Below are 16154 nucleotides of genomic sequence, written 5' to 3' on the forward strand. Positions count from 1 at the left end.
CACGCACGCACGCACGCACGCACGCACGCACACACACACACACTACATTTTTATTATTGTCAGCTACATTTTTAGGTCCCCATCCGCCCACATAAATGAATCCCTGGTTTAAAAAGTTAGATACAATTTTTTTCCATCACTACTATATCTTTTTTTTTTTTATTATACCCTACGAAATTTTATTAAAAAAGGTATCTCCATCCAAAAAAGAATAAAAACCGCCTGAAAAAACGCAAAAGTTAAAACCCGCATATAGTTTTTGTTGGCGTTTTTTCACTCCCATAGACTTCTATGGGAGAAAAACACCATGATTTTGACTAAAAAATCGCCAGTGGCTCAACATGCTGCGATTTTGGAAATCCGCCAAGGAGCTGAAAAACGCCAAAAAAGAGTGAAAAAACACCAAAAGGATTAAAGAAACACCAAAGTGAAAAACGCCAAGTGGAATAAGAATAATGCAATTTCTCATTGATTTACAGCCAACATCTGGCCGCAGCATTTTTTGGCCGAAAAAACGCCATGCGGCAAAATTTTTCCAAAAAAAACAAGTAGAAACTTAGCCTAACTAAGGCTCAGTGGTTCCATCTTCAAGCTTCACAATTAATGGGTAAGGGGAGAACTGAGTATCTATTCTTGATGTGTTTGTTGTAACAGGGAAATCATGTTGTTTGTGTAGCCAAAATCACAGTGGGCTTCATATTGATCTAGTCCGTCCTTATGCCAGATGTGCTCTTGGCTATCTATCTAACCATCCCCCAGGTACTTTAAAATTGGGATCTCCAACAGATGGTGTGGAATCTGTTGTAAAAAAAAAACAACACCAAGCATGTTAAGAAACCATTGTCTAAAGGGACAAACCCCAAAACATAAAAAGATTGGATATAATATTAAATCCATCTGCCTAATATTATAAAGACCCCCTTTGTGCTGCCAAAACAGCCTGATTAATCCTGGACTTCACAAGACCTCTGATCCTTTAAGGGCTCGTTCACATTGCTGTTGTGTTCTGTCCTGTTCAGGGTCCAAACAAGGAAGCCAAATGGACCTTTTGTATAATGGACTATTCCGCGTCCCCGCAGATCCCATTCAGTTTGGTATTTTAGGGGAGTTGAGCCGAGAAAATAGATCGGACATGCAGTTGTGGTGACCCAGTACGGGATGCTGTTTCCCCCGTACCCTTCTCCTGCCCTGTCAGGCAGAGTCCCTTTATGTCGCCAAGGCCCCCTGCAGTGTTATCCCCTATGTACTTATATTATATGTTAAAAGTGTAATGTTTCTTTAATTACTGAAACCATGTGCTTGTACCCAGGAGGCACTAGTGACCAGGTGACCCCTCAAATGACCTATAAAAACCAGGGGTGGAGCTACAATCTCTCTCTTCCAGCATTCTTGCCCCTGCCAACGTCCAGTGCAGTCATCTCAGAATGTGTGTCCAGGGCATTGAAGGCCTCAAGCCTATAGTCTGCAGCCACAAAGTCATCTTCATGTCAATTGTCAAGTTAGTCAAGTCAAGTCTTCTATATAGTCACCGTGGCCTGCACTAAATTGTCTCTACATACTGCAAGTCCCAGCAAGCCTGCGAGGTCCCCCTGTGTCACTGGTCACCTCCTTGGGATATTGGCTGTACTGCATAGACTGTGTCATCTGTCTACCCTCAGTAAAGCTACCGTTGTCTGTAACTTGGCGCCGGTGTCTTCATTGCCCCCGTGCCTAGCCCAGGACCAGCGGTATTGCCTTCTGTTGGTTAAGGCTAAACCACGCCCTGGCGTCACGACAAGAAGGGGTTACAACATCTACCCTACATTGCACCCCCGCACGCCACACAGTCAGTTCAACCTTTCAATGAGTTGAGCGATGATGCTCCCTTTCTCACTTAGCATAAAGAATGTTCTAAGCCAGGAAAGACTTTAGCTTAGGACCTCCCCTAGTAAAGTTAAAGGGGTACTCCAGGGGAAAATTGTTTTCAAATCAACTGGTGCCAAAAAGTTATACAGAAAATTTATTCTATGTAAAAATAAGCCATCCTGTACTTAACTGCTGTATACCCTGGAGGGATTTGTATATTCTCCCCAGTCAGGCACAGTGCTCCCTGGTGCCACCTCAGTCCCTGTCAGGAACTGTCCAGAGTGGGAAAGATTTCCTACTGCCCTGGAAGTTCCTGACACGGACAGGGGCAGCAAGGAGCACGGTGTCTGACTGGAAAGAACTACACAATGTCACGATGCCGGCTGGCAGGAGGTGGATCCTCTGTGCCAGAGAGGGATTGGCGTGGACCGTGCTAGTGGACCGGTTCTAAGTCACTACTGGTTTTCACCAGAGCCTGCCGCAAAGCGGGATGGTCTTGCTGCGGCGGTAGTGACCAGGTCGTATCCACTAGCAACGGCTCAACCTCTCTGACTGCTGAAGATAGGCGCGGTACAAGGGAGTAGACAAAAGCAAGGTCGGACGTAGCAGAAGGTCGGGGCAGGCAGCAAGGATCGTAGTCAGGGGCAACGGCAGGAGGTCTGGAACACAGGCTAGGAACACACAAGGAAACGCTTTCACTGGCACAATGGCAACAAGATCCGGCGAGGGAGTGCAGGGGAAGTGAGGTATACATAGGGAGTGCACAGGTGAACACACTGATTAGAACCACTTGCGCCAATCAGCGGCGCAGTGGCCCTTTAAATCGCAGAGACCCGGCGCGCGCGCGCCCTAGGGAGCTGGGCCGCGCGCGCCGGGACAGGACCGACGGAGAGCGAGTCAGGTACGGGAGCCGGGGTGCGCATCGCGAGCGGGCGCCACCCGCATCGCGAATCGCATCCCGGCTGGAGGCGGTATCGCAGCGCACGGGGTCAGTGGATCTGACCGGAGCGCTGCAGTAGCGAGAGTGTAGCGAGCGCTCCGGGGAGGAGCGGGGACCCGGAGCGCTCGGCGTAACACACAACTAGAGTATAAACTAGCTGATAAGTACTGGAAGAATTAAGATTTTTACAAAGAGGTAATTTACAAATTTTTCTGGCACCAGTTGAATTAATAACAATTTTTTTTCTCTAGAATAATCCTTTAAAGGACATCTGCAGCAAAATACAACTTATCCCCTATCCACAGGATAGGGGATAAGTGTTTGATCATGGGGGTCCGACCGCTGGGACCCCCCCGCAATATCCTGCACAGGGCCACGGCTCTGTCGCGGCTCTTTCGGGCTGGAGGTGTGCCGGCCGCAGTGTGACGCCACGGCCGATGCGCCTCCTCCATGTATCTCTATGGGAGAGGCGGGGAGGCGGCGTTTGTGCCTCCCCGTCTCTCCCATAGAACTGTATGGGGAGGGGGCGTACCGTCGACCTCAGAAAGGTCGACATAACGGGCATTAATGCTTACATAGAGCGGCAATGCAGGGGGTCCCAGCGGTCAGACCCCCCACGATCAGACACTTATCCCTTATCCTGTGAATAAAGGATAAGTTTTCTTTTGGTGCAGATGTCCTTTAAGTCTACCTTAGCTTCCCTTAGGGGAAGGATTTACTAACATGTTGCTTTGATCAGGGAGGGCCTAGCAGGGCCTAAACCCAAGACTGCTTGAAGCCAGCCTGCACCTGTGAAGAATTCTATATATCCTGGGGTTCCTCCCTAGTCAAAAGTCTGTAAACAGGATAACTTTTATATAGGACTATTTTTGCACCTTTCGGGTCAGGCATAGCGCAATGTGTCTTCCACATCGTGGAACTTTGGATCTACATCACACAGTTTGGGAATTATGTAACAGGAAAGACAAGCAATGGCGCACCTGCCTCTGAGACGCTCTAAAGGAATACCAATATCTCCATATCAGTAAAGCATCCTGACCAGACCCTTTTGCCTCTGAGCTTGTGTCGTGTCCCAGAAGAGAACGTGGTTCTGTACAGTTCCTAAAGTCCCCTCAGGTAGAGTCCCTCAAGTCCACAGGGCTCTCCTGCAGGATCCACCTAGGTCATTATTATGATTACTATTGTACATTAATTCTGTATGTTTATTATAGGTATTGTAGTAAACAGGGAACCTGAGAAGTTCCCTGTGTCCCGGTCGCCTCTGTGGAAGTTGGCATCTGTAAGAAATGTTATACTGCCTTCTTCAGTAAAGTTCCAGTTGCATCAAAACCTGCTTTAGGCTCTTCATTTACTATATGCCGTTTCTTGGTTGGTTGTCGGCGGTGCCCTACACCAGTATTTCCCAACCTTTTATCAGCTCGGGGCACCCCTCCGAAAAAGGAGCTGCTACACTCGTGCTTTATGTCTTCTCTAATCAGCATTGTTCCCTTTTCTTCTCCATCTGGCCCGGCCATCATGACAACTTCTTCCAGCCACAATTCTTCACTGTTAATCCTGCAAAACAAACCTATTAGGTTCCGCACTTTTTTTTACATGGGTGACAGAGGGGTGTAGAAGAATGTTCATGGGTGACAGAGGGGCAAAGGGGGTGATAGAGAGTTGTTGGGGGGTGGACAGGCATGTACATGGGTGACAGGAGTGTAGAGGGGTGTACATGGGTGACAGATGGGTGTAGAAGAGTGTACATGGGTGACAGGAGTGTAGAGGGGTGTACATGGGTGTAGAAGAGTGTACATGGGTGACAGAGGGGTGTAGAAGAGTGTACATGGGTGACAGGGGTGTACATGGGTGACAGAGGAGTGTAGAGGAGTGTACATGGGTGACAGAGGGGTGTAGAGCAGTGTACATGGGTGACAGAGGGGCACAGGGGTGGACAGGAGTGACTAGGTGGCAACTGAGGGGTATAGAGGAGTGTACATGGGTGACAGACGGGTGTAGAGGGGTGTACATGGGTGACAGAGGGGTGTAGAAGAGTGTACATGGGTGAAAGAGGGGTGTAAAGGAGTGTACATGGGTTACAAGGGGGTGTAGAGGAGTGTACATGGGTGACAGGGGTGTACATGGGTGACAGAAGGGTGTAGAGGAGTGTACATGGGTGACAGAGGGGTGTAAAGGAGTGTACATGGGTTACAGAGGGGTGTAGAGGAGTGTACATGGGTGACGGGTGTGCATGGGTGACAGAGGGGTGTAGAGGAGTGTACATAGGTGATAGATGGGTGTACGTGGGTGACAGAGGAGTGTACATGGGTGACAGAGGGATGAAGAGGAGTGTACATGGGTGACAGATGGGGTAGAGGAGTGTACATGGGTGACAGAGGGGTGTAGAGGAGTGTACATGGGTGGCAGAGGGGTGTAGAGGAGTGTACATGGGTGGCAGAGGGGTGTAGAGGAGTGTACATAGAACACAGAGGGGTGTAGAGGAGTGTACATGGGTGACAGAGGGTGTAGATGGATGTACATGGGTGACAGAGGGGTGTAGAGGAGTGTATATGGGTGACAGAGGGGTGTACATGGGTGACAGGGGTGTAGAGGAGTGTACATGGGTGACAGAGTGGTGTAGGGAGGTGTACATGGGTGACAGATGGGTGGACAGGGGTGACAAAGGGACAGAGGGATGAATAGGAGGTGGACATGGGTGAAAGATGTGGTCAGAATGGTGGACAAAGGAGGGTGAACATGGGTGACAGAGGGTTGGTTAAGGGGGGTGGACATGGTGATGATGCCATTGGTCATCTTGTCGGAGACCAATATAAAAGGCGAAACAGAGCCCGACCTCTTCAGTCTACAGGAAGTGCTGGCAGTGAGCAGTAACATGGCGGAGTCACAGCGATCCACGTGCACTGGGAGTCCCAAGATGGAGCCAGAGGATCTGATGATTGCGGCGACGGCAATGATGTTCCACGAGTTATCGGAGCATCTGCATCGACTGTCCCTCGGGGCCGACGACGCCTGCATGAAGGTGCCGCTACCCGAGGATGATGGCGAGTGGGCTTCCCACCGCAGCTGGGGTTCCTGAGATCCCGACAGAGGAGTCTGATGTGAGTACCCTGGCTGAAGCCGATTTTTCTACTTCCTCCTCCACTTCCAGCCCTAAGCCAGCACCCCAGGCCCCAAAGCCCACAGTACGCCCTCAGTCACCCCAGCCCTCAGCATGTCCATGGTCACCACCGCTCCCTAAGTGGCTGTTCGGCGACGAGCCGAGTCTCATCCGATACATGTGGGAGCACCTACTTCCCTTGCCCGGGAAGCCCCTACCCCCAGTTCCTCCGGCCCAGTCCGAAAGGGCTAAGAGAGATGCAGAGGTGGCCGCCATCGTGGAGGAACTGAGGGCCCAAAGGCTACAGAGATATGGGCCTAAGCCGTTGCCCTTTGAGGAAAGGCAACAACAGTAACAGGACACTAAGCAGTTAGAAGCCCTGTATATCTGCAGACTGGAGCATCCACGAGATGGTGAGCCACCCCTAGAGCGCCGACGCGCCACAGTAGTAAAGTTTGACCGTGTACAGGGATTTGGCACCCTCATGGACTGTCACCATGGAGGCATCCTCCTAGTAAAAAGGAGAGCTGTACAGAGAGACTATCTTCCCCCAGAAAATAATTCTCTAAAGAGCGGGGAGATTGTTGAATACACTCCAGTGAAAAGCTTGCGAGGGGAATGGGCAGCTGCTGTCATCAGACCCAAGAATCCTACTCATATCCCATTTGCCTATTTCCGCTCCAAAGATTGGGATGCAGATCCCTTCAGTCTACTGCCTCCAAGTGCCAAAGGAGCAGTCATCCAGGAGGAGTATCCTGATCCACCAGCGATGGGGTCCTAAGTGTCTATCTCAACGTTCCAGTACGGATGTGCCCAGGCCTACTTTTATGAGCGAGGAGGTTTGGCCTGACCATCGGGTACCAACTAATGTACCCAGGCCTACTCCAGCTGTAAAGGAGGTGTGGCCTAACCAGCGGGTACCCACGAAGGTGCCTGGGCCTACTCCTGCAGTGACGGAGATTTGGCCAGAAGAACAGGCACCAACCAGTAATCCCTCTGTGGCGCAAGCCGCTGCAGTACAGGTGGTGGTTACTGTCAGCCCCAACATCACCAATTCCAGATTGTCCCAGGTATCCTGGGATACCCATATTGACCCCATGCAAGGGGCCCAGTCTCGCAACCCTAGGTTTTTCTCACAGCCTAGGACCCCACCCAGCGGGCAAGACTGGGAGAGAAAGAAAGCTCTCTAAGTAATTCTGTGTACAGAAAATAACCAGACTTGGTCGCAAGACTGACTGTTGTGCAGTAGCACCTCTTAGTTATTCCTGCAACGTTCAAGAAGAGTACCTGACAGACTTTCGTCAAGCCAGTTTATCCTGCAACGTTTTTGTAAGTCTTGTGCCCGGCTACGGCCGTGATTCTAACCAGAGACTCCATAGTGTATTGGGACTACTGAGCAATACGTGAACTTTAATGTACTTTTGGGTAAAGTAATGTATTTTGTGCCCTTTTGCACTCAGGAATAGCAGGCATTAAATGTTATGCCTAATAAAATGTAATAAAGTGTAAATGGTTTACTCTACACGTGTACAGGATTGTTTAAAGGTGTTCTAGTGATACCACATAGGTGTTGCCCCAGCCCCACTGGCAGAGACGAGTAAACCACCTTCACACTAATCCCTCACACAGCCAGATATCTAGACTGACCTAAATAGTGTACACACATAAGTTCAGTACATATAAGCCTAAATCACAAAAGTCATGTACATCAGTCACAAACTTCAGTCAAATATACATTAGGGACTGTAGCATTCTTATATCAGTCCACACCAGGGGGCGTAGCTAGAAACCACAGGGCCCCGATGCAAAAAATTGTTCTCGGCCCCCCTACCCCCTGATGACCCCCTTTCTCAATCCCCGATTACCCCCTTACTTGGTCGAACAAAGACATCAGTGACTACATCACTGATGGGACACAGTCAGGAGAATACATAGTGATTTAAGTGACTTAAAGGCAGGGCTGGACTGGGACAAAAAATAGGCCCAGGCATTTTAAAATAAGCAGCCATTTTTATGGTAGGGGTCAGACTGTGGGGACCCCCCACTTATCACCTCGGTTCAAGTGGCTCTCCATCTGTTGCAAAGCTGCAACTCCCATCATGTCTGAAGAGCATCAGGAATTAAGGAAGTTCCTATTTTGCAACAGCTGGTGAGCCACAGAATGGGGTACAGTGTCACCCATCATCACTGCGGAACTTACAAGTGACTCCAGCTCTGATGGAACAGTCAGGAGAATACATAATGATATCAGTGACCTGAGTTGTCTTTCCTTTCCTTCTTTATCTGGTCCAGACGCCAGGACTTCTTCCAGCTCCATCTTCTCTGCAGAGTCTGATGCCTGGACATCATTGGTTCCTTAATTTGTCAGCAGATCCAAATCCTCTGTATAAAGACAATATTCATTATAACACATTATAATTCTGCCAAATACTGTACCACCTGAATATAATACCGCCATGCACTGTACCCCCTAAATATATTAGTGCAACATACTGTACCCCCTGAATATAACTGTCACAACCTGTACCCACTGAATATAATCCTGCCACACACTGTACCCCTGAATATAATACTGTCACATCCTGTACCCACTGAATATAATACTGCCTCACACTGTACCCCTGAATATAATACTGTCACAACCTGTACCCACTGAATATAATACTGCCACACACTGTATCCCTGAATATAATACTGTCACAACCTGTACCCCCTGAATATAATACTGCCATGCACTGTACCCTTCTGAATATAATACTGCCACACACTGTACCCTCTAAGTATATTATTGCCACACACTGTACCCCCCGAATATTCTACCATACACTGTACCCCCTGAATATAATACTGCCACGCACTGTACCTTCTAAATATATTATTGCCACATACTGTACACCCTTAATATAATACTGCCATACACTGTACCTACTGAATATAATACTGCCACGCACTGTACCCTCTAATTATTGCCCCACACCATACCCCCTGCATATAATACTGCCACACACTATACCCTCTGAATATAATGCTGCCACACACCATACCCCCTGCATATAATACTGCCACACACTATACCCTCTGAATATAATGCTGCCACATACTGTACCCCCTGCATATAATACTGCCACACACTGTACCCTCTGAATATAATACTGCCACACACTGTACCCCCCTTACATAATACTGCCACACAATGTACCCTCTGAGTATAATACTGCCACACACTGTACCCTCTGAATATAATACTGCCATACACCGCATACCCCTCACCCCATTCTCTGTCTTATAAGCCCCCCACCCCATGCTTGGTCAGCTTATCACCCCAATGCCCCCTCCCCTCCATCCTCGGTATTCTCATTACCCCATACACCCCACCCTCAGTCTCATCATCCTTGGCTCTTCACCCACGCACTCCATATTATTTCCCCCCCAATCCTCTGTCTCATTATTGCACCCCCCCGCACCCCATCCTCTGACTCATCATCATTGCACCTCCCCCCCACGTTGCACCCCCATCCCCCCACACACGCCTAATCATCATTGCCTTCCCACACCCCATCCTGGCGCTTCTCATCATCATCACACACGACCCTCGCCCACACCCCATCCTCAGTCTCCTCATCATTCCACCCCCCCTCCCAGCACCCCCTCCTCCTCATCACATCTCCCCCACCCCATCCTCATTTTCCTCATCATTCCACCCCCCCTCCTCCCCATTGCATTCTTCCCACCCATCCTCAGTCTCCTCATCATTCCAACCCCCCCCTCATCGCATTCCCCCCTCCCCATCCTAAGTATCCTCACCATTCCACCCCCCCCTCCCAGCACCCCCTCCTCATCGCATTCCCCCCCACCCCATCCTCAGTCTCATCATCATTACACCCCCCTCCCAGCACCCCCCTCCTCCTCATCGCATTCCCCCCCACCCCATCCTCAGTCTCATCATCATTCCAACCCCTCTCCCAGCACCCCCCTCCTCCTCATCGCATCCCCACCCCATCCTCAGTCTCTTCATTCTCCTCATTATTGCACCCTCCCAGCACCCCCTCCTCAGCATTATCATCATTGCATTTCCCCCCTCATCATTATCATCATTACATTCCCCCCCACCCCATCCTCAGTCTTCTCATCATTCCACCCCCCCCCCTCCTCCACCTCATCATTATCATCATTCAATCCCAGCCTCCAGCTCCCCCCCAGACCCCGTCATCGTCCTCAATCTCCTGCTCATTAATATTACACCTCCTCCAGCACCCGGTCCTCGGTCTTCTTACCTTCCTGGAGATCGGTGGTGCAAGGATGCGGGGAAGGCTCCTGCTTGTGTCACTCCCACACTTCAACGCGGGGTCAGAGGCTGTGATGTGTCAGGGGCTTGGAGCAGACATGTGTGCCTACGCGGTGCACGTCTATTCCCATGAGCCCCTGGAATGTCCGTCCGACCCTGAAATTATTTTTAAAGAGCCCGTGCCGCAGGTCATTTTTGAAAAAAGTGCCTGAAATGTATAGTCAGCTATGTCCGCATAGTCCATAGTCATATCTATTAAAAAAAAAATTTATGTCATAAGTATAATTCATTTTGTTATAGTCATAGGTATATTCATAAGATAATGAATCCTTAGCTCAAGCAAGTCCTAGAGTTATTCTGTTCATCAGATTTGCAGAGCATGTATGGACATTATGTACAGAGACTCTTATCACCAGTTCATCAGTTTTCCTATTTGTTTCATCAGCCTGGAATTGGATGTTGTATGTAATGCTTCAGGACCGCATACAGCCCAGTGGCCATTTTGCTCCTCTCCCTAAGGGAACAGACGTCGAGGGTTACTTATATTAAGTAAGGGGGTTTGTCGTGTCCCGGTACAGAACGTGGTTCTGTACAGTTCCTAAAGTCCCCTCAGGTAGAGTCCCTCAAGTCCACAGGGCTCTCCTGTAGGATCCCCCTAGGTCATTATTATGATTACTATTGTACATTAATTATGTATGTTTATTTCAGGTATTGTACAGTGAATATAAATTATGTGCAAAGGCTATTAGGATGTTTAAAGTTATTGACTCGACTATAAGCCTAGGGTGGGAAATACATCATCCCCCTCCCATGTCATCATCCCCCCCTGTCACCATCCAGACCCCCGTCATTAACACCCCCATCATCATCACCCTGTCATCATCACCCCCGTCATCATCATCACCCCATCATCATGACCCTGTTATCATGACCCTGTTATCATCACCCCGTCATCATCACCCTGTTATCATCACCCTGTCATCATCACCCCGTCATCATGACCCTGTTATCATGACCCTGTTATCATCACCCAGTCATCATCACCCTGTTATCATCACCCTGTCATCATCACCCCGTCATCATGACCCTGTTATCATGACCCTGTTATCATCATCCCGTCATCATCACCCTGTTATCATCACCCTGTCATCATCACCCCGTCATCATGACCCTGTTATCATGACCCTGTCATCATCACCCTGTAATTTTCACCCCCGTCATCATCACCCTGTCATCATCCCCCTCGTCATTTTTCGTGCTGAGAACGCCCCCCCCTCGGCTTATACTCGAGTGAACACTCCGCCTGTCAATCCCTTCGGGATTGACAGGCGGTGATGATGAAGGGGGGCTTCATCATCACCGCCTGTCAATCCCTTCGGGATTGACAGGCGGAGAGTTCACTCGTGTATAAGCCGAGGGGGGGGGGGGCGTTCTCAGAACGAAAAATCGTGCCGAAAAACTCGGCTTATACTCGAGTATATACTGGAATCAGCCCGCACAATTCGCGGACCAAAGGAAACAATAGCTCCACAAGTTGCTTCACCTGGATTCTTGTATAGATGCAAAGATTCCAATGAATGGGGACGGAGCCAGACTTGGAAAAAATAAAAAAGTTCTTTATTCAAAGTATAGCGCTAAGGACTACGCGTTTCAAGGGGTGGGACCCCCTCTTCATCAGGTCCAATGATGTTACAATCATAGAAAGCGTCATATTTATACAAGAGAAGCCTGCGAAAATGATAGCGGGATCATGATAAAACAATAAAATATACCAATTTATATATACATGTTTCTAAAATTCAAACAAATAATCTATATAAATTATATTATTTGATTATCATATATAGATTATTTGTTTGAATTTTAGAAACATGTATATATAAATTGGTATATTTTATTGTTTTATCATGATCCCGCTATCATTTTCACAGGCTTCTCTTGTATAAATATGACGCTTTCTATGATTGTAACATCACTGGACCTGACGAAGAGGGGGTCCCACCCCTTGAAACGCGTAGTCCTTAGCGCTATACTTTGAATAAAGAACTTTTTTATTTTTTCCAAGTCTGGCTCCGTCCCCATTCATTGGAATCTTTGCATCTATACAAGAATCCAGGTGAAGCGCCTTGTGGAGCTATTGTTTCCTTTGGTCCGCGAATTGTGCTGGCTGATTCCAGTTGTCCTCATACCGACCGAAGTTTACCTCCGGACGGGAAAAGCTCCTGGCTGCATCCCGGATACCTGCCTGTACACAGGGCGATACGCTACAGTAGATGTTGTACTCTTAGTGCAACATCAAAAGGTGAGCACTCACTCACTATCTACGCCTCTCCAATTTGATTATACTTAAGGCACTTAGGTGCGCTTTTTTTTGTCTGTCTTTTTTCCTTTTACTATACAAGAACTCGAGTATATACTGGAATCAGCCTGCACAATTCGCGGACCAAAGGAAACAATAGCTCCACAAGGCGCTTCACCTGGATTCTTGTATAGATGCAAAGATTCCAATGCATGGGGACGGAGCCAGATTTAGAAAAAATAAAAAAGTTTTTTATTCAAAGTATAGTGCTAAGGACTACGCGTTTCAAGGGGTGGGACCCCCTCTTCATCAGGTCCAATGATGTTACAATCATAGAAAGCTTCATATTTATACAAGAGAAGCCTGCGAAAATGATAGCGGGATCATGATAAAACAATAAAATATACCAATTTATATATACATGTTTCTAAAATTCAAACAAATAATCTATATAAATTATATTATTTGATTATTATATATAGATTATTTGTTTGAATTTTAGAAACATGTATGTATAAATTGGTATATTTTCTTGTTTTATCATGATCCCGCTATCATTTTCGCAGGCTTCTCTTGTATAAATATGACGCTTTCTATGATTGTAACATCATTGGACCTGACGAAGAGGGGGTCCCACCCCTTGAAACGCGTAGTCCTTAACAGTATACTTTGAATAAAGAACTTTTTATTTTTTCCAAGTCTGGCTCCGTCCCCATTCATTGGAATCTTTGCATCTATACAAGAACCCAGGTGAAGCACCTTGTGGAGCTATTGTTTCCTTTGGTCCGCGAATTGTGCTGGCTGATTCCAGTTGTCCTCATACCGACCGAAGTTTACCTCCGGACGGGAAAAGCTCCTGGCTGCATCCCGGATACCTGCCTGTACACAGGGCGATACGCTACAGTAGATGTTGTACTCTTAGTACAACATCAAAAGGTGAGCACTCACTCACTATCTACGCCTCTCCAATTTGATTATACTTACGGCACTTAGGTGCGCTTTTTTGGTCTGTCTTTTTTCCTTTTACTATACAAGAACTCGAGTATATACGGTAGACATGGTCTTTCTCATTATGATCTGGCCCTTGAGAAAGTCGATCCATGCGCCACATTTTTCCCATCAATTTCAAGAACCTACTGTTGCTGCCTAGATATGTAGGAGATAATCGATGTTATGTACATCACCTCTCAGTGGTTTTAATGTTATGGCTTATTACAAATCCTGATACTTATAAACGTTCAAGCACAGGGACTTTTTGGACACTTAAAGGTGTATTCATGCAACTGAAAAAGGGAAACATAACTCCTGAAACGCTTCGTGCTTTTATGGCACCTTTTATTGTTTTTTATACAGTGTCAATAAATGTGTGATACTTTCACATCCGCTTCTATTTGGATTCAATTACGGTAGCACCAAGTACAATTCCTTTTCCTACTCTTCTGCTGGAACTCCATACCGACTCCTTCTACAAGGACACAGTCATGCGATCTGTCGGCTGCATAACTCAGAATCCGTGTGATACTCCACTTCTTGGGGTTACATGCCTTAAGACAAGTTTTGAACCAAGTGAGAGACCACCCAACTTTCCCATTTCACTTAAATCTGCATCTTACAGGATTACACGAGGCTGGCCTCCTTTTTCTCCACTAGTGCAGGAACTGCCCAGAGCAGGAGAAAATCCCCATAACAAATCCCTCCTGCTCTGTACAGTTCCTGACATGGACAGAGGTGTCAGCAGAGAGCACTGTGGTTGTGACAGAAAAGAATCCAAAAAGAAAAGAATTTCCTCTGTAGTATACAGCCGCTAATAAGTACTGGAAGGATTAAGATTTTTTAATAGAAGTAATTTACAAATCTGTTTAACTTTCTGGTGCCAGTTGATTTTTTTTTTATTTTTATTTAAATTTTATTTTTTAATGTTTTCCACCGGAGTACCATTTTAAGGGTAGGTTTACACCACGTTTTTGCAATACAGTTTTTTTTATCAGGTTTTTGATTAAAAAAAAAAAAGGATTCCTCAAAACCTGACTAAACTGTATCAAAACGTGTGTACAAAGTTTTATCTGTATACGGTTGAAAACTGTATATGGTTTGAAAAATGATGTCCGGTTGCATCCGTTTTTTAAGAAAAAAAACGTACAGGTTTTGAACTTTTCACTCCATTATGAATAAAGTTTCACTTGTTTGATTGAAATTCCAAGAAAAAAAACTGTGCGAAGTCAAAAACCGTATGGTGAAAACCGGATGGAACCGTACACACATACAGGTCTGTACGGTTCCCATTGACTCCCATGTTAAAAAAAAAAACATATACGGGTCAATACGGTTTTTCACCTGGACCAAAAACCGTGGTAGGCCACGGTTTTCTGTCCAGAAAAAAAAAAAGTAAAAAACCGTGTGGTGTGAAAAGCGGAGACAACCGTATACATTATGGTGCATACGGTTTTAAATGGAAAGTCTATGGGCACGGTTTGCTGTACGGTTGCATGCGTTAAAAAAAAAAACGTATCCAAAAACTGTATAGAAAATCGTGGTGTGAACTCACCCTAACATGGCTAATATTACAGCAATGGCAGTAAAAACCTTATATGTTGCTTCCAAGTAAATAGCTGAACATGATGAAGCAGATGGCGGGGAACCTCCACGCGTCTCATATTTATCTATCACTTTCTATGGAGTGTTAGTACTGCCGGGGAGTTGTTGGATCAATAGTGTTGACTCTATCCAGCTAGGATGCAACACGCCGCTTGTGTAATGATCCATGTTATTGTAGCTTAGCTTCTGAGCTATGTAGGGACATTGGGGGAGATTTATCAAAACCTGTGCAAAGGAAAAATTGCCCAGTTGCCCATGGCAACCAATCAGATCGCTTCTTTCATTTTTAACAAGGTCTCTGCAAAATGAAAGAAGCGATCTGATTGGTTGCTATGGGCAACTGAGCAACTTTTCCTCTGGACAGGTTTGATAAATCTCCCCCATTGTATATAAGTCTATGGAATCACCTAATATTCTCCACCAGAATCCTGCTACAAGCTGAAGTGATCCAAAACTCCAGAGGAGCACCAAGGTTGCTGTTTTATGGCGGCCTGTATTTGGCTTGTTGATAGGCTGCTGGAGAAATTCTCAGCCATTTTTACCATTGGCAAACTCCTGAGTAATATGTCCCCAAGAGGACCCCTATTGTAACACCTACTCATGTCTTTCAAGGAGCCCCAGGCACACTCCTGGGGACAAAAACCTCTGGCCTCAACATTGTCTTTTTTCCCCAAAAACACCACTCAGGGTGGGTTCACACTACGATTTTCTATACAGTTTTTGGATACGGTTTAAAAAAAACGTATGCAACCGTACAGAAAACCGTGCCCATAGACTTTCCATTCAAAACCGTATGCACCATATTACGGTTGTCTCCGTTTTTCACACCACACGGTTTTTTACTTTTTTTTTTCTGGACAGAAAACCGTGGCCTACCACGGTTTTTGGTCCAGGTGAAAAACCGCATAGACCCGTATACGTTTTTTTTTTTTAACATGGGAGTCAATGGGAACCGTACAGAACTGTATGTGTGTACAGTTCCATCCAGTTTTTACCAGGTTTTTGACTTTGCACAGTTTTTTTTCTTGGAATTTCAATCAAACAAGTGAAACTTTATTCATAATGGAGTGAAAAGTTCAAAACGTATGTGTTT

At 46.6% G+C, this 16154-nt stretch overlaps 1 protein-coding gene across 1 annotated transcript in view; it reads right to left on the reverse strand.

Annotated features, from left to right (window-relative positions):
- LOC130300857 (uncharacterized) overlaps positions 1-15169 on the reverse strand; it is a 36896-nt gene extending 21727 nt beyond the window's left edge. Inside the window, exon 1 of the mRNA XM_056551577.1 lies at positions 15050-15169. Within this exon, the coding sequence (XP_056407552.1) occupies positions 15050-15120 (71 nt within the window). The 5' untranslated portion in view covers positions 15121-15169. The remainder of the gene's footprint in view (positions 1-15049) is intronic.
- Positions 15170-16154: the final 985 nt, after the last annotated feature.

Source organism: Hyla sarda, chromosome 1 (assembly GCF_029499605.1).
Source record: "Hyla sarda isolate aHylSar1 chromosome 1, aHylSar1.hap1, whole genome shotgun sequence".
In the NCBI taxonomy this organism is placed as follows: Eukaryota; Metazoa; Chordata; class Amphibia; order Anura; family Hylidae; genus Hyla; species Hyla sarda.